Here is a 24,760-nt window from a genome sequence, read left to right as displayed (position 1 = left end):
ACTGTCCAGAGCAGAGGAAAATTCCCATAGCAAACATATGCTGCTCTGGACAGTTCCTAAAATGGACAGCAGAGGTCAGCAGAGAGCACTGTGGTCAGGACATCAGAGGAAATGCATTTCTTTTTTGGATTTCTCTTTAGTATATAGCCGATAAAAAGTACTGGAAGGATTACGATTTTTTAATAGAAGTGATTTACAAATCTGTTTAATTTTCTGGCACCAGTTGATTTAAAAAAAAAAAACTTTTCCACAGGAGTACCCCTTTAAGTTTACAATGAAATCTGAAGCATAAAATCTGCAGCTTCAAATCATGCGCCTCAAATATGTGCAGGATACTGTGTATGTGAATAGGCCATGAAGGGGTTATCTAGGATTCCTTTAAAGTAAATGAACCAAAACTGTAATATCACACACAACCTAAACATAGGAGAGGTGCTGGTTTTGGAGGAAAGCATGTTTTTTTGAATCCTGGATAACCCCTTTAACCCCCTTCAAGACCAAAAGGATCGGGCAGTTAAAATCCAACATGCCCGATCCTTCTCTTTCCAGTTATCCTCTTAGGGGGGAGAGTTGGAAGGCCTCCATACACATTAGACAGTCAGTTAGTCCCACAAATTTTTTCTAATGGGTATCGGGGCCTTGCTATATAGGATCTTAAAAGGGTTGACTAATGGTACAAGAGAGCTCCAGTCCCTGCTGTTTGTCACCTCTGTGTTTGGGGACATGACGTACCACACCTGCTCAGCCAATCAGTGGCTGAAGGAGGAAACCAATGGAGATTTGATAAGTGGGCGTGTGACATCATGTCTTCGAATCCGTAGACGTCAGACAGCGGGGACCAGAGCTCCATCATGCCGATAGCAGCACGGGAGCGAGAAAATTTATAAAATACAGGAATTTAGGTGCACTGCTGTGGTGGATGTAAACAATGACATTGGCTATCCCTCAACACTGATGTTAAAATCGAGACATTAGCCAGTAAATCCTTATATGAAGGACATACCAGAGCCCGCACACCAGCGCCAAGGTTCCTCAAGGTCCCATGCCACTTGAGAAGCCTTGGCATTGGTGAGCGGGCTCTGGTGTGTCCTTCATATAAGGATATACTGGCTAATGTCTCAATTTTAACATCAGTGTTGAGGGATAGCCAATGTCATTGTTTACATCTACTACAGCAGTGCACCTAAATTCTTGTATTATTCTAATTGTTACACATCCACACTGTCTATCTGGTGTAGGATTCTATTGTGGCACTTGTAGTCCGCTGCAGGCATCCTCCATTATATGCATTTTTATGCTGGGGATCGCCCCTAGCAACAGACTACAAGGGCAGGATCTGCTCCCCCAATATATATGCACAACTGCATTTGGGGTTTAGCACCTCCAGCCATTTGAGACCACGTCTTTGTTGTCGTTGTTTTATGTATATATCATTTTTTTTTTTTTTTTAAACTCACCCCCTCCCTGACTAGGTTTAAAAAAAATAAAACTATTTTAGCTCGGACAACCCTTTGGATGCAAATCTGGATGTTTGCTTTGTGCTATTGTATCTACCATTTACGCAACACTTATACTACATGATATGGTCACATGACAACTCACTGGAAGACCATAGCTTCTTTGCTAATATACAACTACAAATGTGAACCCAGAGCAATTATTTTAGTTTTCTTATTTTATTTTAACTACTCACCTATGGATTTGTACAATTCTATTTAGAGAGCAGAGACAAGTCACTTACTATTACAAGGCGTTTACTATTAAAAAGTCCTTTTTTTGAGCAATTCTCTTCCTAGAAGGGTCAACTAGTACTAAGAATTAAATAGGCAAATCATATCCAGGTCTTGAATATGCTGCAGAGCTGCACAACACAATAATCAGAGCAGATCTACAATGTGCAACTCTGAAGGGCCGAACCTGCCTCCAGGAAAGCATTACGTGCCACTTGCCAGGCCTCAATCTATCTTATTACCGAAATGCATTTCCCAGGTTCCAGGCTCCACAGGGAGGACTCTGCATTTATTTTGTGAGTGAAGTTTCCATCCATCAGGACGCGCTCGCCTTGACCGTCTCTCATCGCCACTCGGATACACGTGCTGCTCATGTCCACCGACACCTAGGAGAGTTTACCAAAGAAAAAGCGTTGATGGAATATCGCCCTGTCCAATGCAAAGTATCGTAATATATCAGAGGTTAAAGGGGTATTCCAGTGGAAAAAAAAAAATATTTCACATCAACTGGCTCCAGAAAGTTAAACAGATTTTTTAAATTACTTCTATTAAAAAAATCTTAATCCTTCCAGTACTTATCAGCTGATGAAGTTGAGTTGTTATTTTCTGTCTGACCACAGTGCTCTCTGCTGACACCTGTATGTGTCTCTCTCAGGAACTGTCCAGAGGAGGATAGGTTTGCTATAGGGATTTGCTCCTACTCTGGACAGTTTCTGAGACAGACAGAGGTGTCAGCAGAGAGAACTGTGGTCAGACAGAAAAGAAAAACTCAACTTCAGCAGCTGGATAAGTAGTGGAAGAATTAAGATTTTTTTATACAAGTAATTTAATAATCTGTTTAACTTTCTGGAGCCAGTTGATATGGAAAAAAATGTTTTTTTTTACTGGAATACCCCTTTAATGGTTATGTAGAGCTACGAAATGCCTAAAGCGGTGGTCTCCGAAGTGTGGACCTCCAGCTGTTGCAAGACTACCACTCCCAGCATGTCCGGGCATGCTGGGAGATGTAGTTTTGCAACAGCTAGAGCAGTTGTCTTCAACCTGCGGACCTCCAGATGTTGCAAAACTACAACTCCCAGCCAACGGCTGTCCGGGCATGCTGGGAGTTGTAGTTTTGCAATATCTGGAGGTCCGCAGGTTGAAGACCACTGAGCTAGAGGTTCACAGTTTGGAGACTACTAGGCTAAAAAGCCCATAAAAAGGCATATCCCTTATAATGTAGAACTTCAAAATGCCTAAAGCAGTGGTCTCCTAACTGTGGACCTCCAGCGGTTGCAAAACGAACTCCCAGCATGCCCCGACATGCTGGGAGTTTGTTTTGCAACAGCTGGAGGTCCACAGTTTGGAGACCGCTGGCCTAAAAGGTCCATAAAGCGGCATATCACCCTGTCCAATGCAAAGTACCACAATATATCAGAGGTTACTGGTTATGTAGAGCTTCAAAACGCCTAAAGTGGTGGTCTCCGAAGTGTGGACCTCCAGCTGTTGCAAAACTACACCTCTCAGCATGTCCGGGCATGCTGGGAGATGTAGTTTTGCAACAGCTAGAGCAGTGGTCTTCAACCTGCGGACCTCCAGATGTTGCAAAACTATAACTCCCAGCATGCCCGGACAGCCAACGGCTGTCCGGGCATGCTGGGAGTTGTAGTTTTGCAACAGCTGGAGGTAAACAGTTTGGAGACCGCTGTCCTAAAATGTACATTAAAAGGCATTGGAAGCTGGGGTGATATTTTTTTTTTTACAAGGCTAGGGATATGTCGGAGCTGTGCTCAGCAGTCAAATGGTCAGATTAACTTCCAACGCAAACTGTGCGCCAAACAAATATCCCATTATTACAAGTCTATATTGGTGCATGCAAATGATGAAGTTCAGGAGATTAGAAACAGAAGCTTCTTCTCCGGCTCAGCCTGCTGACAAGTCTCATAAGAATATGTAACCTACAGATGGCGGAGAGAAACACTCCGCTTCATCAAAACGTCTCCGTCTTAACCAATGGCTCACATTTCCTTCTGTCGATTACATAATGCATGCCTTCGGCACGGTAACTAAGGGTTAAAGCGTAGGTTTCTATTTGGCAAACCTATGGTTCTATTTTAGGGAGCTGCATGTACGACGAGTCTCTAAGAATACTTCTACCAATGGAGACTATGGGGGAGATTCATCAAAACCGGTGTAGAGGAAGAGTGGTGCAGTTGCCCATAGCAACCAATCAGATCGCTTCTTTCATTTTTAACAAGTCCTTTAAAAAATGAAAGAAGCGATCTGATTGGTTGCTATGGGCAACCTTTACTCTAAACAGGTATTGATAAATCTCCCATTATGAGCAGGAAGTACCTGATAATAGAGAAGGGCCGTGCCCCATTAATCCGTCGGGCTCTTCACAGCAGCAGCGGCAGGAATTTTACTTCCCTGCAGCTGCCGTCCACTCTTTTGTCTTTTTAATTGAGCAGACTGGTTAGGGGATTGCTGTATAGGTGATTTACTAGTATATGAGCGGCGGTTGTAGGTAACCATTCTATGGTGCCAATAGAGCGCTTATGAGGGCACTATACTCCTAGAACTGGGCACTATACTCCTAGAACTGGCGCTCTCATATATTGACTGCTGCCCTTTGTGGCAGGTAACATGATTTGGTGGGGGGGAGGGGGGAGCAGAACAGCGCTGGCAGGTAACATGATTTGGTGGGGGGAAGCAGAACAGCACTGGTGGGTCACAAGATTTGGTGGGGGGAGCAGAACAGCACTGGCGGGTCACATGATTTGGTGGGGGGGGGGAGCAGAACAGCACTGGCGGGTCACAAGATTTGGTGGGGGGGGAGCAGAACAGCACTGGCGGGTCACAAGATTTGGTGGGGGGGAGCAGAACAGCACTGGCGGGTCACATGATTTGGTGGGGGGGGGGGGGGGAGTAGAACAGCGCTGGCGGGTCACATATGATTAGTTCCCCAATGTGGGGCAGTGTAGCGCTGGGCTGATAATTCATTCATTCCCAAGGGGGAGGGGCCCAACCGGTATTGTGGTATGGGAAAAATTCATATCGGGCAGCACAAAAATTTCGGTATACCGCCCAGCCCTATGAGAACGTGTTTTGTTTTTAATGCCATCCTGGCTTTGTATGAACTGATTGTAACTAAAAAACCTGGATATGTGTCATTTGAACAAACTTTGCAAAGATCAATTGTAAAAGTGAATATAAGAAATCGAAACTTTGTAATATATCCTATTAGACAAAAATGCTTCTTTCTCCTGTAATCAAACTTTTTCTCTATCCATCCCCCCCACCTTCTGCTGTTAAAATCATCTCTAAAAACAGCTCAGTTTTTTCCTGTGTCTGCAAGACAAACAACACAAATCTAAAAAGAGGGGAGGAGAAAGCTCTTCCCACCAACAGCTCTGGGAGAACGGCAAATTAGAAATGAAACCTGCAGAGCAGAAACCTGCTGAAAAATACAAGTTATATTATGGCCAAAAATAGTGCTGCTCCTCATATATATATACACCCAGGACAGCTGATCCTGAAACATCACCTAAAATGACAGGTATGCTTTAATCCAAAATTAACTTGCAACACGTAGGGTGGAAATGCCGTGCATCACAGTAGAGCATGGTAGAAGGCAAGCTGAATTTTACAACCTCGTCCATAGTCTGCAGACATTTTCTGCACGGAAATACTGTGCGGATTTTAAAATCTTACACGTCCACTTCTGTAGTGGATTTTTATTGAAGATTTCACCCCTTTCAATTTAGTAAGGGGCGAAATTCCCAGGAAATTTGCAGCGAAATCTACATTTAATACATGCTGAGTTTGCTGAGGAAATCAGTGGACTATGAAAATGAAAGCCACCTTTGTGTCCCACTATATTACCCACACTGCTCATACAGTAATCCAAGCTGGGCAGAAGAGATGTAAGTCAATAATGGCTTATAATGCACTTGGCTATGTTTCCTTAACATCCAGTCCATGTGTGAGGTTCTTCAGCTGACAATGTACTGAATAGCCTGGCACAAAGGCTGGTGATCATGTCTGTAAATTATGGGCAGCTTGGGCTGTACCAGTACAGGACATGCCATACCGCACTTGTTCTGTGAAGATGAGCTGCTTCTCTATTAAACAAGACAATACGTTCTCAATGTTCCTCTACAAAAAAAAGGTGAGACATATGCTGGTTAACGCTCTATCAGACATCTGCAGCTGAATAAAAAACACTTTGGCTGCTCAATTTCCTTTGTGTCTGCTTAAAGCAATTTTCAGTCTGCATGTTGTCTGTATCACCCTCTGCTGGGAGCACTGGCCGCATGTCAACCTCAGACATAAGGAACAGCAGAAAAGAAGTCACCTGTCTGCCTTTAACCACATCTTTAGGCACCGGCACTTTAATTTCCACGTCGGCGTAATCCTGCGACCATATGTAGTTGTCTCTCACGGCGCCATTATAGCTGTCCGACTCTGTTTGAAAACTCTCTTGGGCCCTGATGGGAAAAATAAACAATATTACAGATAATACTGCTGTATAGGAGGAATATGTTAAGATACAACGATCAATGCTTTCCAGGCCTACATACCTTGGCACTTGACCCTTAAAGGGGTTCTCCGCTGGAAAACATTTCATTTTTTTTTTTTTTTTATTCAACTGGTGCCAGAAAGATAAACAGATTTGTAAATTACTTCTATTTAAAAATCTTATTCCTTCCAGTACTTATCAGCTGCTGTATGCTCCAGAGGAAGTTCTTTTCTTTTAGAATGTATTTTCTGTCTGACCACAGTGCTCTCTGCTGTCACCTCTGTCCATTTTAGAAACTGTCCAGAGTAGGAGCAAATCCCCATAGCAAACCTCTCCTACTCCGGACAGTTCCTAAAATGGACAGAGGTGTCAGCAGAGAGCACTGTGGTCAGACAGAAAGGAAATTCAAAAAGAAAAGAACGTCCTGTGGACCATATAGATGCTGCTGAGTACTGGAAGGATTAAGATTTTTTTAATAGAAGTAATTTACAAATCTGTTTAACTTTCTGGCATCAGTTGATTAAAAAAAAAAAAATAATGCTTTCCAGTAGAGTACTCCTTTAAAGGGGTATTCCTATCTCATAAAGCAGTATTCCCCAACCAGTATGCCTCCAGCTACTGCAAAACTACAACTCCCAGCAGCCCTGATTTCGGTGAATGAATGAACATGTCAATTCTTTTGGTGGAGACCGAAATCGGGATTTCCGCGGCGGAAATTCCACCATCTGCACCGTGCAGCAGTATTACCAGCCGGAATTTTTCCACCGATTCTGCTTGCAAATTCAGTCGTGTGAACATGGCCTTAAATGGGTTATCCTGCCAAAGAGCAGCACTTTCATTTTACGCTGGGCAGCTTCTCCAGTCTTGGAAAGCTCTTTGTTTCCAGGACTGGGGATGTGAAGTAACGCCACGCCCCCTCTATTAATGTCTATGGGAAGGGGCGTGATGGCCGCCATGCCCCATCCCATAGACATGACTGGAGGTGGTGTGGCATTTCAACACAAGTCCCAGAAACTAAGAGCTTTCTGAGACAGGAGACGCAGCCCCGCATAGAAGGCGGGTGCTGCACGGAGATCGCGGGGGGTCCCACCAGCGGGGCCCCCCCGCAATCAGACATCTTATCCCCTATCCTTTGAATAACCCCTTTAAGCCGCCCACAACAGTTTTGAGAGCTGACAGCCAAAAGCTATTCCTACTGACTTTCTCATGCTCAGCTGAGTCCATGTTTATTTTAATAGGAAGAGGGGAATAAGCCAATGCCTAAATAGAAAAGTGTGGAGGTGTTGGCTAACAACTAGAGATGAGTGAACTTACAGTAAATTCGATTCGTCACGAACTTCTCGGCTCGGCGGTTGCTGACTTTTCTTGCATAAATTAGTTCAGCTTTCCGGTGCTCCGGTGGGCTGGAAAAGGTGGATACAGTCCTAGGAAAGAGTCTCCTAGGACTGTATCCACCTTTTCCAGCCCACGGGAGCACCTGAAAGCTGAAGTAATTTATGCAGGATAAGTCATCAACTGCCGAGCCGAGAAGTTCGTGACGAATCGAATTTACTGTAAGTTCGCTCATGTCTACTAACAACCAAACACTAGCTTACTGTACCACATTTTGCTGGTATACTCCGGTGGTCTCCAAACCTTGAGATGTTGCAAACTACAACTGCCATCGGCTGTCAGGGCATGCTGGGAGTTGTAATTTTGCAACAACTGGTAAACCCCTGTTAGACACTGACAACCTGTCAAGAAGGTGTGCTGACAAATACTATAGTGAGCTCCTGTGAATTTCATAGACTAAATCTAGACTACTAGTAACTACATTTGGTCCATTTTCAAAACATATAGGCCCAGATTTATCAAACTGTGTGAGAGAAAAAGTTGAGTGATTTTCCAACAACAACCAATCACAACTCAGCTTTCACTTTACCAGAGCTCGTTAGCTGAGCTGTGATTGGTTGTTGTGGAAAAATCTCTCCACTTTTTCTCTCACACAGTTTGATAAATCTGGACCTATATACAGTTTTTGTGCAGCAGACCAGGCTTTTACGTCCCATACAGAAATAGCACCAAAATGGCAGCCTGGAGCTGGTCAGATCCCCGGAATCCCCCCCCCCCCATCTCCGTTCCTATGGATATGGGATGCTTACTAGGCACAGCTCCATCCATGCAGAAGTGGCTATGCCTCGTACCGCAGCTCAGTCCTACTCACTTGAATAGTGACGGGAACTAAGTGAAACAGGCAAAGCTATAAGTACCGTATATACTCGAGTATAAGCCGAGTTTTTCAGCACGATTTTTTTGTGCTGAAAACGCCCCCCCTCCACTTATACTCGAGTGAACTCTCCGCCTGTCACTACCTTCTCAGTGGTCTTCAACCTGCGGACCTCCAGATCTTGCAAAACTACAACTCCCAGCATGCCCGGACAGCCATCGGCTGTCCGGGCATGCTGGGAGTTGTAGTTTTGAAACCTCTGGAGGTCCACAGGTTGAAGACCATTGCGGCCTTCGTCATCATCCAGACCCCCCCTTTAGTTTTCTACTCATCTCCCCTCGACGGGAAGGAAGGGTGAGCTGGTCCGGCCCATTTATGTTGCCTAGTGACGTTGCCTTGACGACGACGCACGGGGACGCGCATTAACGTCCCTGTGCGTCGTCGTCCAGGCAATGTCACTAGTCCGGGGCAGGCCCGGAGAGCGGAGAAGAGGGCCTCCCGGTGAAAATGGACAGCCTGGAACGACTAACCCTCCCCACCGGACGGTCCCTGCAGCATAGATGGCCCGGACCAGCTCACCCTTCCTTCCCATTGAGGGGAGATGAGTAGAAAACTAAAGGGGGGGTCTGGTAATGACAAAGGCCGCAATGGTATTCAACCTGTGGACCTCCAGAGGTTTCAGCCGATGGCTGTCCGGGCATGCTGGGAGTTGTAGTTTTCCAACATCTGGAGGTCCGCAGGTTGAAGACCACTGATGAAGTAATTGACAGGTGGTGATGATGAAGGGGGGGGGATGATGATGGGGGTCTGGATGATGACGTGGGGGGATGATGTATTTCCCACCCTAGGCTTAAGGTCGAGTCAATAACTTTTCCTGGGTTTTTGGGGTGAAATTAGGGGCCTCGGCTTATATTCGGGTCGGCTTATCCTCGAGTGTATACGGTACATGTCTTCCACTGAGTTTTGGAGTCCCAATTAACCTCTTTAAAATAGACCACAAATAAGATTGGGACTGGCTTAACCCTAAATATTCTAATGCTGCTCAGTCCTTTGCTTATAGGAAGTCATTATGAGTTGCTGATCTTACAGCAAGGAGAGAGAGAAGAAACCGTAAAGTCATCAGAAAACCTGGAAGCTTTCATATACTTTGATAAACACCTTGGGGGGGAGAGGTGTAAATGGTGGCAACATAGCAGTAATACATAGACCCATACCCATGAATTGTGTGCTGGAGATGGGCCCGTCGGCTCAATGTGAATATTAATTGCCAAAGGTCATGTGAGCGATGCGCCGAGTGAGCGCTCACACAGCAATGAATATTCAAATTGAGCCGGCGGACCCGCCTCCAATGCACAATTCACGGTAGATGTAAGAAGATCTCCGAAGTGCAGGTACGTATTTAACCCATTAACCCCTCATCGGTCTCCTGTTCACTCACACTATAACCCAGTGTATTGGGTTTAGTGTGAGTGAACAGATGACCATTTTCCTTTAAAATGGTTATCCAGGAATAAAAAAACAGACCTAGTTTCTTTCAAAGGCCGCTCCCTGTCTGTTTCCCCTTTGGGTGTAGTGTTACAACTTGGCTCCATTCACTTTAATGGAACTGAGTTGCAGAACCACACCCAACCTGGAGACAGGGAGTGGTCTTTGAAAGAAATTATCTCTAATATTCGATTCCTGGATAACCCCTTTAAGTCCCGACTACACTCATATATTTCAAATGAAATGAAGCATGGCCTACTTGTCAGTTATTAATCCATTTAGTCTAGAAAACTGCTGTGAATTCATTTATATGTCTGCTCTCTTATCAAGCAGATTTTCAATTCAGGAATGTGGGAAAGCTGAGTGATCACTCCTGTTAGAGCTGTAAGGCAGGCGGTGGATGTCATCCTTGGAAAACAGATATAACCAAGAAACAAGTAGATTTTTTGTGCTTACCATAAAATCCCTGTCGGAGGATCCATTGGGGGACACAGAACCGTGGGTATATGCTCTTGCCACTAGGAGGCACTGACACTAGGCATACAAAGAAAAAAGTTGGCCCCTCATGGCAGGATATACCCCGCCTACTGACCCTGAGCTAATCAGATTAGTCCCAAAGCAGTAGGAGGCAACCGACAGAAGAAAAACCAGCAGGAGTTAGAGGGAATCCAGACTACAAAAGGAACCGAACCACCCCTCGGACAAAAAAAACAAAACAAACGGCAATCACAAAACATGGATGAGTGCTGTGTCCCCCCAATGGATCCTCAGAGAAAAAGATGTTACGGTAAGCACAAAAAAAAAAAATTCTACTTTTCTCGGTCGGAACCATTGGGGGGACACAGAACCGTGGGACGTACCAAAGCAGTCCCGGGGTGGGAAAAAAGTACCCCACAGAATCAGGCAGAGGACTGAGCCACTGTCGCCTGCAACACCTTGCGTCCCAAACCGGCACCAGCTGATGCAAAAGTGTGCACTTGATAGAATTTGGTGAAAGTGTGAAAGGACGACCAGGTGGCCACCTTAAAGACTTGCAGGGCCAAATCCCTATTACGGAGAGCCCATGAAGCCCCAATGGAAGGCGTGGAATGCGCAGTCACCCAAAAGGGCGGGACCTTCCCTTTTCAACGGTACGATTCTGAAATGGCAGAGCGGAATCCCCACGAAATGGTCACCTTGGAAGCCGGAAGACCCTTGCGACCAACCCTCTAGATTCACAAAGAAGGAGAAGGTGATCGAGAGATAAATCAGAACAGCCCGAACAATGTCCATGCTGTGAAGGGAACGCTCCTTAGCATTGGAAGGAGCTGGACAAAAAGAAGGAAGAACAATCTCTTCATTCACATGATAGGGGGAAACCACCTTGGGCAAAAAGGAGGGAGGTGGCCGAAAAACCTCCTTGTCCTGATGGCCACACCCTGCAGAAAGGTGCGGACATGAGAATTAGAAGCCAACTGCCGTTGGAACAGAATAGAAAGAGCAGACACTTGACCCTTAAGAGAGCTGAGGGTCAAATGCTGATCCAACCCAGATTGGAGAAAAGCAAGAAGGCGCGGAAAGGAAAACCTGACCGGGGCAAAGGACTGCGCCTCACACCATCAGAAATAAGCCTTCCAAGTACGATGGTAAATACTTACCCTAAATCTGCCATACTAACCTAAAGATGTCCTCAGCCAGCTTTTTAGACACCTGCATCACGTCAGGCTGCAACAGAAGGACGAGCAGGAAAAACAGCGGGACCTGGACCCAAGGTGCAACCCCAGGCGCTGACGGGAAGGGGTTAATGGTGCATACTCTATGCCCTGTGCATCTTAGCCGCATATGGGGGAACAGTTTTTTTTTTTATACAGAAAAACTGTGCAATTGCTACTGATACAAAAATTAATCTTTATTGATATAAATAAATATAACACATAAGGAACATCAGATAATTTAAAAACAATACTGGTGGGACTGGGTAATAATATTGCATGTAGTGTACACCAATGTAAATACAGTATTATAACATATACAATAGGATGAGAAGGGGATGGAGGTAGATGAATAATTGCTTAATGCCCAATATTGCACAGTACTATTGTAACCCCAAGTGGAGTGCTCTATATCATGGGCTAATATGCTCACTATGGCCTCCCCTAGAGTGCTACTGCAGTATCCCCAGGTTAACCAAATTCAAGTATAAAACCACTCGCCCATATTGCGCCCAGTTGCTGCTCGTTCTGACGTACATTATATCTGGATGACTTTCTCAAGGAACGTGAGAAAAGTCATCCCAACAAAACGTACATGATATAGTGCACTCCACTTGGGGTTACAATAGTACTGTGCAATATTGGGCATTAATTATTCAATTATTCATCTACCTCCATCCCCTTCTCATCCTATTGTATATGTTATAATACTGTATTTACATTGGTGTACACTACGTGCAATATTATTACCCAGTCTCGCCAGTATTGTTTTTAAATTTCCTGATGTGTTATATTTATTTATATCAATAAAGATTCATTTTTGTATCAGTAGCAATTGCTCAGTTTTTCTGTATAAAATAGTTAGTTGAGAGCTATACTGAGATATATTGTATTATATGATCCCAGGCAATTACCATAGTGACGATATGTCTTAGACAAGATGGGAGGAGTATGCCACATGGGTATTGTTTGCATAATATGGGGGAACAGGTAGCGCCATTCTCCTGAACCCCCACCTAAAAACAAGAAAATAAAAGTATAAAAGAACCTAACACAGGCCCTAACTGAAAAAACAAAAAAGAAGACCTGGTCTGGAGAGAGCTCCAGACCTGTGTCTGCCTCCTATGACACTAAGCTAAAAACTGATTAGCTCAGGGTCAGTAGGCGGGGCATATCCTGCAGGATGGGCTGACTTTTTTCTTTTTATGCGTAGTATCAGCGCCTCCTAGTGGCAAGAGCATATACCCATGGTTCTGTGTCCCCCAATGGTTCCGACCGAGAGACTCATTTTTACCTCCAATAACATTCATTACCTAGGAGCATATAATCAGTGGGGATCCAATCCCTGGGAGCTCCAAAGACTATTGGATTGGGGGTTCCATGTTTTCCTGGTTAAAAAGAGCAATAGTCAAATATGTGTGCTGCAGATACATTAAAATCTATGGTCCTGATAAAAATCATTGTCACACAGTTTTGAAGGTGGCAGGGGTTGGCAATGCATTTTTCTATTTTTAACATTTTCTAAAAATATATACTTTTTAATAGAGCTGCAGAGCACATATCCAATCTCCATTCCATTCAACCAGAGGGACATGGGACCCCCATTATCATGATATGTGGGGCTCCCAGCAATCGGATCCCCCGATCAGACACTTATGGGCAATGAGGTAAACCCCTCCAAACATTCTGTCAAACAAAGGCGTAGAGTCAGTGAGTTGCAAGGGCAGATTTTGAAAGATATATAAGGTTGTTCATTCACAGAAAATACTGTAAAGTGCGGTCACACCATTATCTTTTGTCATAGTGCTAGCCCTGACCCAATCACCCTAAAATAAACATGCAAATTATCAAATGTAAGGGTGCGTTCACACAGCATAATTTACACTGCAGATCCGCTGCGGCATCGGAGCGGCATTACGCCACTATGAGCAGACACACTGAAGCGATGTGCGAGTCGCCGCGCATGCGTGGCGTAATCGCACACATAGTGGCCGCTCCCCCGGCTAGGCTGAGAACTGCCGCAATGTGAGAATATACTGCGCATGCGCGCTGCGACTCTCACATCGCAGTGTGTCTGCTCGTAGCGGCATATTGTCTCTCCAAGCAGGCACATGTAAAGCCACCATGCAGCGGTCCTTCAGCGACGGATCCACAGCGTAAAATACGCTGTGGGCCGGTCATGTGAACATACCCTAACAGTAGATGACAATGAACACAAATAGTAAAACTGTAAGGTTACCAGAAAATGTACTAGAATACATTCTATTTACATGCAGACATTTTTTTTTAACTATAAGCTTTAAAAAAAAAAAAAATTAAAAATATACCACCATTAGGAAAAATGTTTGACATGTTGCCCATACATGTGAAAAGTTTTGATCGCACCAGGTTTCATTCGGAGACCCACGGCAGATCTGACCTTTTTACCATACAAGTCTGCATAGACTTCTATGGAGAAAGGTCGAATCCGATTGACAGCCGGGGAGCAATCACATGTGTGGGCAACCTTTTCCTAATGACTGGGGCCATTTAAAGTAAAATTTAACAAATACAGTATCTAAAGTCTCAGAATACCCTGGACCTAAACTGATTAAAGAGGTTATGCGGGAATAGAAAATAATAGAGATAATTTCTTCCAAAAACAGCACCACACCTGTCCTTAGGTTGTGTGTGGTATTACAGCTCAGTTTCATTGAAGTGAGTCATGCCAAGTTGTAATACCACAAACAACCTGAGGACAGGTGTGGTGCTGTTTTTGGAAGAAATCAGCTCTGTTTGTCTGTTACTGGATAACCCCATTAAGAAAAGCTGTCTAGTTCTTAGTAGACCAGATGCTGTCCTTGTAGGCCAGGATCTAATATTATCTTACACCATCTATCAGTTTACTTAGTTCTACATCAAAAATGTGCAGCTAAATGTGGCAAATTATTAAGTCCCTTTGGCTGTCTGGGCATGCTGGGAGTAGTGGGTTTGCAACAGCTGGAGGCACATTGGGAAACCCTGATCTTTAGATAACAGGGTGTCCATAAACCTTAGCAGGTAAGGAGTTAAACTACAAGGATTGCAGTTTATCTCCAAACTCAGCATTTGTGGCAGGAGCCCGGCTTTATATCTTAGGTTGCAGTGACAGTACCCAAAAAATACTTGTGAAGAAAAGCCCTTCCTCGTGAGATGTAGGTCATAGAGAGTGAAGGCGTTAAGGATGTAAACATAAATATAGATATAGATGTCTGTTCACCAGAAGAGAACCTGAACCTGCACATGGTGTATTCACACATACAGTATTCTGCGCAGACTTGATGCGCAGGATTTTCTGCTGCAGATTTCAATGTAAACTGAATGACTGAACACAGCTTGAAATCCTGCACATGAAATCTGCGCAAAATACTGTACGTGTGAATAGACCCTAAAGGGGTTATCCAGGATCAGAAAAACTGAGCTGATTTTTTTTTAAATTGCACCCCAGCTGCCCTGCGTGGTATTGCAGCTCTGTTTTATTGTAATGAATGGCGCTAAGTTGTTATACCACACACAACACAACGACAGGAGTGGTGCTCTTTTTGAGAAAAAATTACCTCAGTTTTTTTCTATTTCTGGATAACCCCTTTAACCTGTTAATGACCCAAGATGACTATACGCTACAGCTTTCTCAGGGATTCTAGGGTTAAAAAAGGGGTGATCTGTATAATATATCTATAACCCCTTTACCATGAACCATGACAAGTGTTCTCATCATGGGGCCGTGAGCAAATTCATGTATCCCCCTCCATGTATCTCTATGGGAGAGGCGGAGATGCAGCATTTGTTTATCCCCACCTCTCTCATAGAGCTGCATAGAGTGAAGGTCGACCACATGCGCATTAGCCGCACAGAGCCGCAGCAGTGCTGGGTCCCTGTACAGGAGATTGCGGGGGGGGGGGGAATCCCAGAGGTTGGACCCCCCAAGATCAGACACTTATCCTGTGAACAGGGGATAAGTGTCTAAGACTGCAGTACTCCTTTAAAAGGTAGTAAAACATGATGAATACAATACAATACCAACCTAAGAAATACAAATGTCACTACAAAGTGTAATTGGTCCCAGAAAAGCAAGCCCACAAATTGTTCTGTAGATGGAAAAAAAAAAAAAAAAATAAAAATAAAAAGAGTTGTGTGTCTTTAAGGAATTCAATCTTTAAGGGTACGGTCACACGTACGCAGATTTGATGCGCAGGATTTTCTGCTGCAGATTTCAGCGTAAACTAAATGACTGAACACAGCTTCTAATCTGCAGTTACAAATCCTGTGCATGAAATCTGCGCAGGATTTGTAGGTGTGAACGTACCCTTAAGGGGTTATCTAGGAAGCAGGAAAGATATTGCCTTTCCTCGCTCCCCAGAGGTTTACTTTCAGCTTGCTGTCATCTCAGCCCAATGCCTTCTTACCTCACCTTATAGGAGAGAGCTGAGAAAGTGGGGTGGTAATATATCACGATCGCTGTATGTGGGTGAAACCACACACGCATGCAGTGGCCAATATTGGAAAGAATGTTAACGTTTTTTAGGGTTCTGTCTCTATAACATTTATTATGTGGCAAAACGGACATGTTACTTTTATTCTGTTATCAGTATGATTACAGAGATATCAAATTTATATAGTTTTTGTCATGATTTACTACTTGCAATTATTACTACTAGTATTTTTTATGCTTTGTATCCCCACCTTCTTACCCTTGTAGATTTTTACTTTTCTATCTATGGAGCCGTGTGAGCGCTCCTTTTTTGCGTATTGAGCTGTAGTTTGTATTGGTATCATTTTGGGGTAGATGGGACTTTATCTGATCACTCACTATTCTATTTCTTTCTGGCACATGAGATGACCAAAAATCTCTGGAAAAGTTTTGGCACCGGGTGTTCCTTTTCATAACAATCACTCTGCAGGCCCAATTACTGAATTTAAAGGGGTACTCCGCCCCTAGACATCTTATCCCCTATCCAAGGATAGGGGATAAGATGTCTGATCGTGGGGGTTCCGCCGCTGAGGACCCCCACGATATCTGCTGCTGCCCCTAGTCATCTGCACGGGGCCGGAGGTTCGTGACGTCACGCCCCGCCCCCTTAATGTAAGTCTATGGGAGGGGGCATGGCCGGTAATGCCCCTCCCATAGACTTGAATTTAGGGTGTGGTGTCATAAGGGAGCGGGGCTGTGATGTCACGAACCTCCGGCCCCTGCATCGGGAGTTATCAGGCACGGAGCAAATTTCGGCTCCATGCTGAAGATGACTAGAAGCTGCAGCAGATATCACAGGGTCCCCAGCGGCGGGACCCCCGTGATCAGACATCTTATCCCCTATCCTTGGATAGGGGATAAGATGTCTAGGGGCGGAGTAGCACTTTAAAAAGTTTAGCCATTTCTAAACACAGTTATACAAATTACGTTCATACTTTAGTCTAGATTTTCTTGAAATACTTTTTTTAGTCCCCCTAGAGGACATGACTATGCGATTGCTTATACAGTACACTGCAATACATGCATTGCAGTGAACTGTCAATATCCTATTAGGGCAACAAGAAGGAAAGCTACGTTTAGCAGTCCTTTTAAAGCTGGGAGTAGTGAAAACATACAGAAAAGAAATATATATACAGGCCAGGAGAAGGCACATTCCAACTTGGTAAATTGTGGTACTTTACTGGGGCACAGCAACGGAGTCCTCTGTGTTATCTGCACCGGCCACAGCTGTTTCTTGTGCATCTGGTACATTATGCTCCTCTGGCTTTTGTGGTATCTCTTCTGCCGGTGCTTCTACAACAACTTCTTCTGCTGCTCCGGGAGTATCACCGCTCTCTGCCAAACTTTCCTCCTTCTTTTTCAGCTTCTCTTGCAAGTCTCGCATTCTCTGCTCGTGGTCCTGCATGGCCAGTCGCTCATAGGATTTGAATGCCTGATAGAGGATAAGTGTGAATTACCTGCCCTATAAGAATTATATATAAGGCTCACAGTATTTACCAGTTACTCACCTGCAGCACCATATTCTGTGCAGTACCAGGGGGGAATCCCATGCGGTCCTGGGGGCTCACAAGCAGCCGATAAAAGTCTGTCTTGCGATACAAGAATCCGAAGTAAACATTTAAAAAGTCCTGAATGTTTCCCACATGCTGCAGGATACCCAACAGCGCATGGTCATAGCGGTCTGACAGGCCCGGATCCATCACTGCAACCTGCAAGGAAAAAACAAGGGACTTAGATCTCTGGAAAAGAAGCAAAGTGCGCAGCGGCTAAGAACACATTCATTGATTTAGCCTAAGGATATCATTGTTCCATTAAAAATAAAGCTCTGCAGTGAAGTCACATGAAAGAAAAACAGTCATCCTGTTCACCCACACTAAGCCCAATACACTGGGTTAACATGCGGTGAACAGGAGACTGATGAGGAGTCACTGACCCCTATACATACCTGCACTCCAGAGATCTAACCTTACTAAGATCTGCTTCCATCTTCCGCGAATTGCGCACTGGAGGCCGGCCCACCAGCTCAATTTGAATATTCATTGTCGCGGGTCAGGTGAGCACTGCGCCCAGGCAATGAATATTTAAATTGAGTCGGCAGACCTGCCTCCAGTGCGCAATTCGTGGAAGATGGAAGCAGATCCTGGAGGGACAGATCTCCAGAGTGCAGGTATGTACAGGAGTAAGTGACCCCTCCTGTTCACCTGCACTATAACCCAGTGTATTGGCTTTAGTGTAGGTGAACAACATGACCGTTTTCCTTTAAGAAAAAATGCACACTAAATGGAGTGGCAAATCCACAGCAGATAAAAGCACTAGCATCGGAATTTTGATATCTACATGCAGTGAAAATGTCTTTGACTTAGTATATGTACACACGTGCTGTGTAAATCAATATAAATTAATAGTTAAACACAGAATAAAAATCTATAGCGTATACAATACATGTAAACATACCTTAACATTCATGGGCCACTACTCTGCTGCTGGGTTGTAGTGTGCAACATTGACTCTTTTAGATTCATAGGGTCAGTGTGTGCTGCACTATGCATTCCCCCCAATCCGACTTCATTGAAGTTATATGAAGGGGGACACCTTTCTGTTACCTGTGCAAAAGGTACTATTGTGATCTGTGAGGGTGTGCTTTCAATCCGCTTCTGTGTCTGACCTGGCTTTTTAGTTGAGCATTCTTCTCCATTCAGCCCTGACCTACCACATGAACAGCTATGCCTCTGCTACATTTTTATTCTGCACTAAGCTCTACCTAAGTGTTTCCCAACCTTTTTCGGGTCGGGGCACACCTCGGAAAAAAAAAATTCCGCGGGGCACCGCTACCGAGGTTGACGAGCAAAGGGAAAAAACGCACTGCACTATATCTATTTATCTGTCTCACTCACTCAGTACTTACTGCACTTGTCTCCTTGGAGGGCCGGACTATAGTTAAATAAAAAAAAAAACTATGAACAAATTCCTATGCACACCCTTATTTTCCCCCACATTAGGTTAGCAGTATAGTTCCCCCACATTAGGTTGTAGTTCCCCCACATTAGGTCGAGTATAGTCCCCCCACATTAGGTCCAGTATAGTTCCCCCACATTAGGCCCAGTATAGCTCCCCACATTAGGTTGGCAGTATAGTTCCCCCACATTAGGCCCAGTATAGCTCCCCACATTAGGTTGGCAGTATAGTTCCCCCACATTAGGCCCAGTATAGTCCCCCACATTAGGTCCAGTATAGTTCCCCACATTAGGTTGGCAGTATAGTTCCCCCGCATTAGGCCCAGTATAGCTCCCCACATTAGGTTGGCAGTATAGTTCCCCCACCTTAGGTCCAGTATAGCCCCCCCCCACATTAGGTCCAGTATAGCCCCCCCCCCCACATTAGGTCCAGTATAGCCCCCCCCCCACATTAGGCCCAGTATAGCCCCCCCCCACATTAGGCCCAGTATAGCCCCCCCCCCACATTAGGCCCAGTATAGTCCCCCCACATTAGGTCCAGTATAGTCCCCCCACATTAGGTCCAGTATAGTCCCCCCACATTAGTTCCAGTATAGACCCCCACATTAGTTCCAGTATAGTCCCCCCACATTAGTTCCAGTATAGTCCCCCCACATTAGTTCCAGTATAGTCCCCCCACATTAGGTCCAGTATAGTCCCCCCACATTAGGTCCAGTATAGTCCCCCCACATTAGATCCAGTATAGTCCCCCCACATTAGGTCCAGTATAGTCCCCCCACATTAGGTCCAGTATAGTCCCCCCACATTAGGTCCAGTATAGTCCCCCCACATTAGGTCCAGTATAGTCCCCCCACATTAGGTCCAGTATAGTCCCCCCACATTAGGTCCAGTATAGTCCCCCCACATTAGGTCCAGTATATTACCCCCACATTAGGTCCAGTATATTACCCCCACATTAGGTCCAGTATATTACCCCCACATTAGGTCCAGTATATTACCCCCACATTAGGTCCAGTATATTACCCCCACATTAGGTCCAGTATATTACCCCCACATTAGGTCCAGTATAGTCCCCCCACATTAGGTCCAGTATAGTCCCCCCACATTAGGTCCAGTATAGTCCCCCCCACATTAGGTCCAGTATAGTCCCCCCAAATTAGGTCCAGTATAGTCCCCCCACATTAGGTCCAGTATAGTCCCCCCACATTAGGTCCAGTATAGTCCCCCCACATTAGGTCCAGTATAGTCCCCCCACATTAGGTCCAGTATAGTCCCCCCACATTAGGTCCAGTATAGTTCCCCACAGACATACAGCCTTCAGCCATACAGTGTATTACTGAAGGCTGTATGCCTGTGTACTGCCCCACTTCAGTGTTCCGAGCACCGCTCCTCCGGTCCGGCTATAGCAGTAGGTCCCGGGACCGGAGGAGCGGTGCTCGGAACACCGAAGGAGACGCGCCGCTGGTAACACTTACCAAGTTGACAGCGCGCGTCCTCCTCGCTGCTCCGGTCCTCCGCGATTGCTGCTATGGGCGCACGCATGGGACGTCAGTGACGTCAGTTTTAAAAGTAAACACGAGGCCGCAGGGACTTAGAGGCATCCCTGTGTCCCGAAAGCAACTTTCGGGACACAGAGATGTCCCGCGGCAAAAACAACCGGCGGGTGTTTTTCCCATGGCACACCTTACACTATGCCACAGCACACTAGTGCGCCGCGGCACAGTGGTTGAAAAACACTGCTCTACCTACATCATCAGCATGCTAAGGGGAAGCGAACTGGGAGTTCTCTTCTATGGAAATTCACATCCCATTGCGCAGGGGTATTCTGACTTAAATTAACTTATCCCCTGTCTACAGAATAGGGGATAAGTGTGAGATCATGGGGGTTACGAACCGCCACCCCCCCTGGACAGGACAAAAGGAGGAAAACTGGAGAATGTAACGGAATTAAAAGAATTTATAAAAATATTAAACGTGTCAGCAGATGATATTGTGAATACCGTATATACTCGAATATAAGCGGACGCAAATAAAAGCCGAGGTCCCTAATTTCACCCCAAGAACCCAGGAAAAGTTATTGACTCGACTTTAAGCCTAGGGTGGGAAATACACCCACACACCCCCACCCCCCCCCCCCCCCCCCCCCGTCATCATCCAATCCCTTCAATGATAGTGGTCTTCAACCTGCGGACCTTCAGATGTTGCAAAACTACAACTCCCAGCATGCCTGGACAGCCATCGGCTGTCCGGGCATGCTGGGAGTTGTAGTTTTGCAACATCTGGAGGTCTGCAGGTTGAAGACCACTGCGGCCTTCGTCATCATCCAGACCCCCCTTTAGTTTTCTACTCACCTCCCCTCGGTGGGAAGGAAGGGTGAGCTGGTCCGGGCCATCTATGCAGCAGGGACCGTCCGGTGGGAGGGTTAGTTGTTCCGGGCTGTCCATTTTCACTGGGAGGCCCTCTTCTCCGCTCCGGGCCAGCCCCGGACTAGTGATGTTGCCTTGACGACAACGCACAGGGACATTCATGCGCAGGGACATCTGCTGCGCACGGATGTCCCTGTGTGTCGTTGTCAAGGCAACATCACTAGGCCGGGGCCGGCCCGGATCGGAAAAGATGGACAGCCCGGAACGACTACCCACCAGACGGTCCCTGCAGCATAGATGGCCCGGACCAGCTCACCCTTCCTTCCCACCGAGGGGAGGTGAGTAGAAAACTAAAGGGGGGGGGGGGTCAATGTCAGGGTCTTCAACCTTCAATGTCAGTGGTCTTCAACCTGCGGACCTCCAGAGGTTTAAAAACTACAACACCCAGCAAGCCCGGACAGCCATCATGCTGGGAGTTGTAGTTTTGCAACATCTGGAGGTCCGCAGGTTGAAGACTACTGAAAGGGATTGACAGGCAGAGAGTTCACTCGAGTATAAGCCGAGGGGGGCGTTTTCAGCACGAAAAATCATGCTGAAAAACTCGGCTTATACTCGAGTTCATACGGTATATGAAAGATAGCCTTATGCCTATCCCATACATGCTTAAACTCCTTTGCTGTATTAGCAGCGACCACTTCTAAAGGGGTTATCCAGCAACTTAAAAAAAAAACAGAGCTAATTGTTCCCAAAAACAGCACCGCACCTCTCATCAGGTTGTGTGTGGTCGCTGTGTGTCATGTACTAGGCTGCAGCGATGTGCATGTATGTTGCATGTCCTCTAGGGCAGTGGTCTCCAACCTGTGGACCTCCAGATGTTGCAAAACTACAACTCCCAGCATGCCCGGACAGCCAACGGCTGTCCGGGCTTGCTGGGAGTTGTAGTTTTGCAACATCTGGAGGTCCACAGGTTGAAGACCACTGCTCTAGGGGGTTAAGGACTAGGGATGTCCCTAACCCCCTCTTCTCCATTGGGCAGAACAGGGAATTTGCATTGGCGGCGAGACCGATGACCACATGGTGAGCGGCGGTAGAAACCGGCACCTGCACTATCTACCTATAAATTCAAGTTAGTGCAGGTGACTCTGCTGTAAGATTGTCTTTAATAGTAGGCAGTATCCCCCTGCAGACATTAGTAGCAGCCCCCCCCCCCTTTTAGACATTAGTTGCAGCCGCCAGCCTTGTAGACAGCTCACCTGCGGCTGTCCTCTGACAGGCGCTGCTGCTCTGTTGCCCCGTTCTCCCATCCGCATCATGGCGTCCATGTGACATATACATCACTCTGCTTCCTCCGTAGTGTTACTCTGGGCGCAGTGGAGGAGGTGGAGTGACATGTGTCACATGCTCCTCCATGGAGCGCCATGATGCAGACGGGAGGACGGGGCAGCAGCAGGTATCGGATTTGGTATCGGGGGACATTGAACGAGTCCCCGATACTATGGAAATGGCTAGTATTGGTCCCGATACTAGTAATGGGACATCCCAATTAAGGACAGACCCATTTGGACTTGACCAAAGGAAAGCTGGCAACGTACTAAGCCAGAACTGTGACCCCCTTCAATCCCAGGATCAGTGCGGGTCAAGGACTTCTATCCCCATCCCTAAAGTGAAGGTGTATCCTAGATACACTGTATGATTTCACAAGACAGAGATTCTACTCTTCTACTGGGCCTCCTGCGGTTGCAAAACTACAACTCCCAGCATGCCCGGACAGCCTTTGGCTGTCCGGGCATGCTGGGAGTTATAGTTTTGCAATAGCTGGAGACACATTATTTGAAAAAATACTTTTCTACTTAGTAGTCAGCTTTACTATAAAGCAATATAAACTATTAATGTATTCATACAGCAGAGTCCTGTTGGAATCAAGATGCTGGGGAACAACAAATCCCAGCACATGTACCAGTAAACAGAACATACTAGAACTGTATAACATGTCCCCATGATTACATATTACAGTGTATCAGTTTCCAGTATCAGCCAATCAGATCACAGCTTACTGATTCTAACCTGCACTGGGGAAACAAAAGCTGGAATCTGATAGGTTGCTATGGGCAACTATTGCACCAACCCCCTACACTGGCTGTGAGTAGCCCCGCCCGGGGGTGACGTCACTGCCCCCTGCCGCGCTCCCCTTCGTACATATCACTATGTGTGAGCGGCAGAGATACATAATACACCGGAATTACACGGCCCATATCTACTCCGAACAGGGCGCTACACACAATCGCCCGGCTCCCGGAACCGCACAAAGCAAAGAAACTCACATGGGACTTGGGTCACCCACTCCACTGTTTTCACTCTCCGGTCTTCGCGGGACTACTTCCGGGTCACACTGCACTTCCGCTTCCGGTTATCAGAAAAGGCATTCTATTTGCCCAGTTCCAAAATGGCGTACGTTGCCATGGAAACAAGGCAGAATAAGGCGTTAATGGCCGCAGGATACTGATTAAATGTGTGATAGGTAAGGAGATGGATGTGCCTGTAGGGGTTACATGTCAAATACCTTCCCAATATAAAGCATCTAAATTAAAGATATTAGGGTGCTTTCTCACCGTGTTGTTGCTGTCCATTTAACATATACATTTTACAGGATTTCATACAGCAAAACCTGTTTCCCATTGACTTAGCTTTCAAACACACTACATTCCTCCAATTTGTTCAGGATGCGATTAATGGTCTATTCACACATACGGTATTCTGAGCAGATTTGATGCACAGATTTGATGCGCAGAATTTTCTGCTGCAGATTTCAATGTAAACTGAATGACTGAACACAGCTTAAAATTCTGTGCATCAAATCTGCGCAGAATACTGTACATGTGAATAGACCCTAAAGGGGCAGGAATGTAGCGTGTTTGACCCCAAACATTCAAAATACAGAAAAGGACCGCAACCCATCTGTTTTTTTTGGCATGCACAATAGCGGAGTTGACCACGTTTTTTGCATATGGCAACATTAAACAGCCTGTAAGGCTATGTTTAGGGTACGGTCGCATGTAGCACTAAGGCAGCATATTTAACGCTGCGCAAAATGTGCTGCACAGACGGAAATACGCTGCCTATTCTGCATTAAGCATACACATAGTGCTACCTGGTGGCAGGCCTGTGTGTTCAGTGCGGTTTGGGGGCAGAGCCACGCGTTGCAATCATGCCGATGTGTGGCCCCTCCCCCAAACCTCATTGAACACACAGAGCTGCCGTTAGGTAGCCCTGTGTGTATGCTCATCACAGAATATGCAGCAAATTTCCCGCTGCGCAGCTTGAAATATGCTGCATAAGCG

The 24,760-nt window shown here is 45.8% G+C and overlaps 1 protein-coding gene across 2 annotated transcripts in view; it reads right to left on the bottom strand.

Annotated features, from left to right (window-relative positions):
* Positions 1-23,892, bottom strand: part of NUDCD3 (NudC domain containing 3) — a 28,354-nt gene extending 4,462 nt beyond the window's left edge. Inside the window, exons 1-5 of one of the 2 annotated variants that reach the window (XM_056571258.1) lie at positions 23,744-23,892; positions 17,611-17,811; positions 17,284-17,534; positions 6,067-6,199; positions 1,973-2,116 (exon numbers count right to left, since the gene is read on the bottom strand). In XM_056571258.1, coding sequence (XP_056427233.1) covers positions 1,973-2,116; positions 6,067-6,199; positions 17,284-17,534; positions 17,611-17,802 — 720 coding nt within the window. In that variant the 5' untranslated portion in view covers positions 17,803-17,811; positions 23,744-23,892. Of the gene's footprint in view, positions 1-1,972; positions 2,117-6,066; positions 6,200-17,283; positions 17,535-17,610; positions 17,812-23,396; positions 23,521-23,743 lie in introns of those variants that run through there. The other variant, XM_056571257.1, reaches the window with a different exon arrangement.
* Positions 23,893-24,760: the final 868 nt, after the last annotated feature.

This window comes from Hyla sarda, chromosome 4 (assembly GCF_029499605.1).
Source record: "Hyla sarda isolate aHylSar1 chromosome 4, aHylSar1.hap1, whole genome shotgun sequence".
NCBI classification, from domain to species: domain Eukaryota; kingdom Metazoa; phylum Chordata; class Amphibia; order Anura; family Hylidae; genus Hyla; species Hyla sarda.
This window is presented reverse-complemented; position numbering and strand designations above follow the sequence as displayed.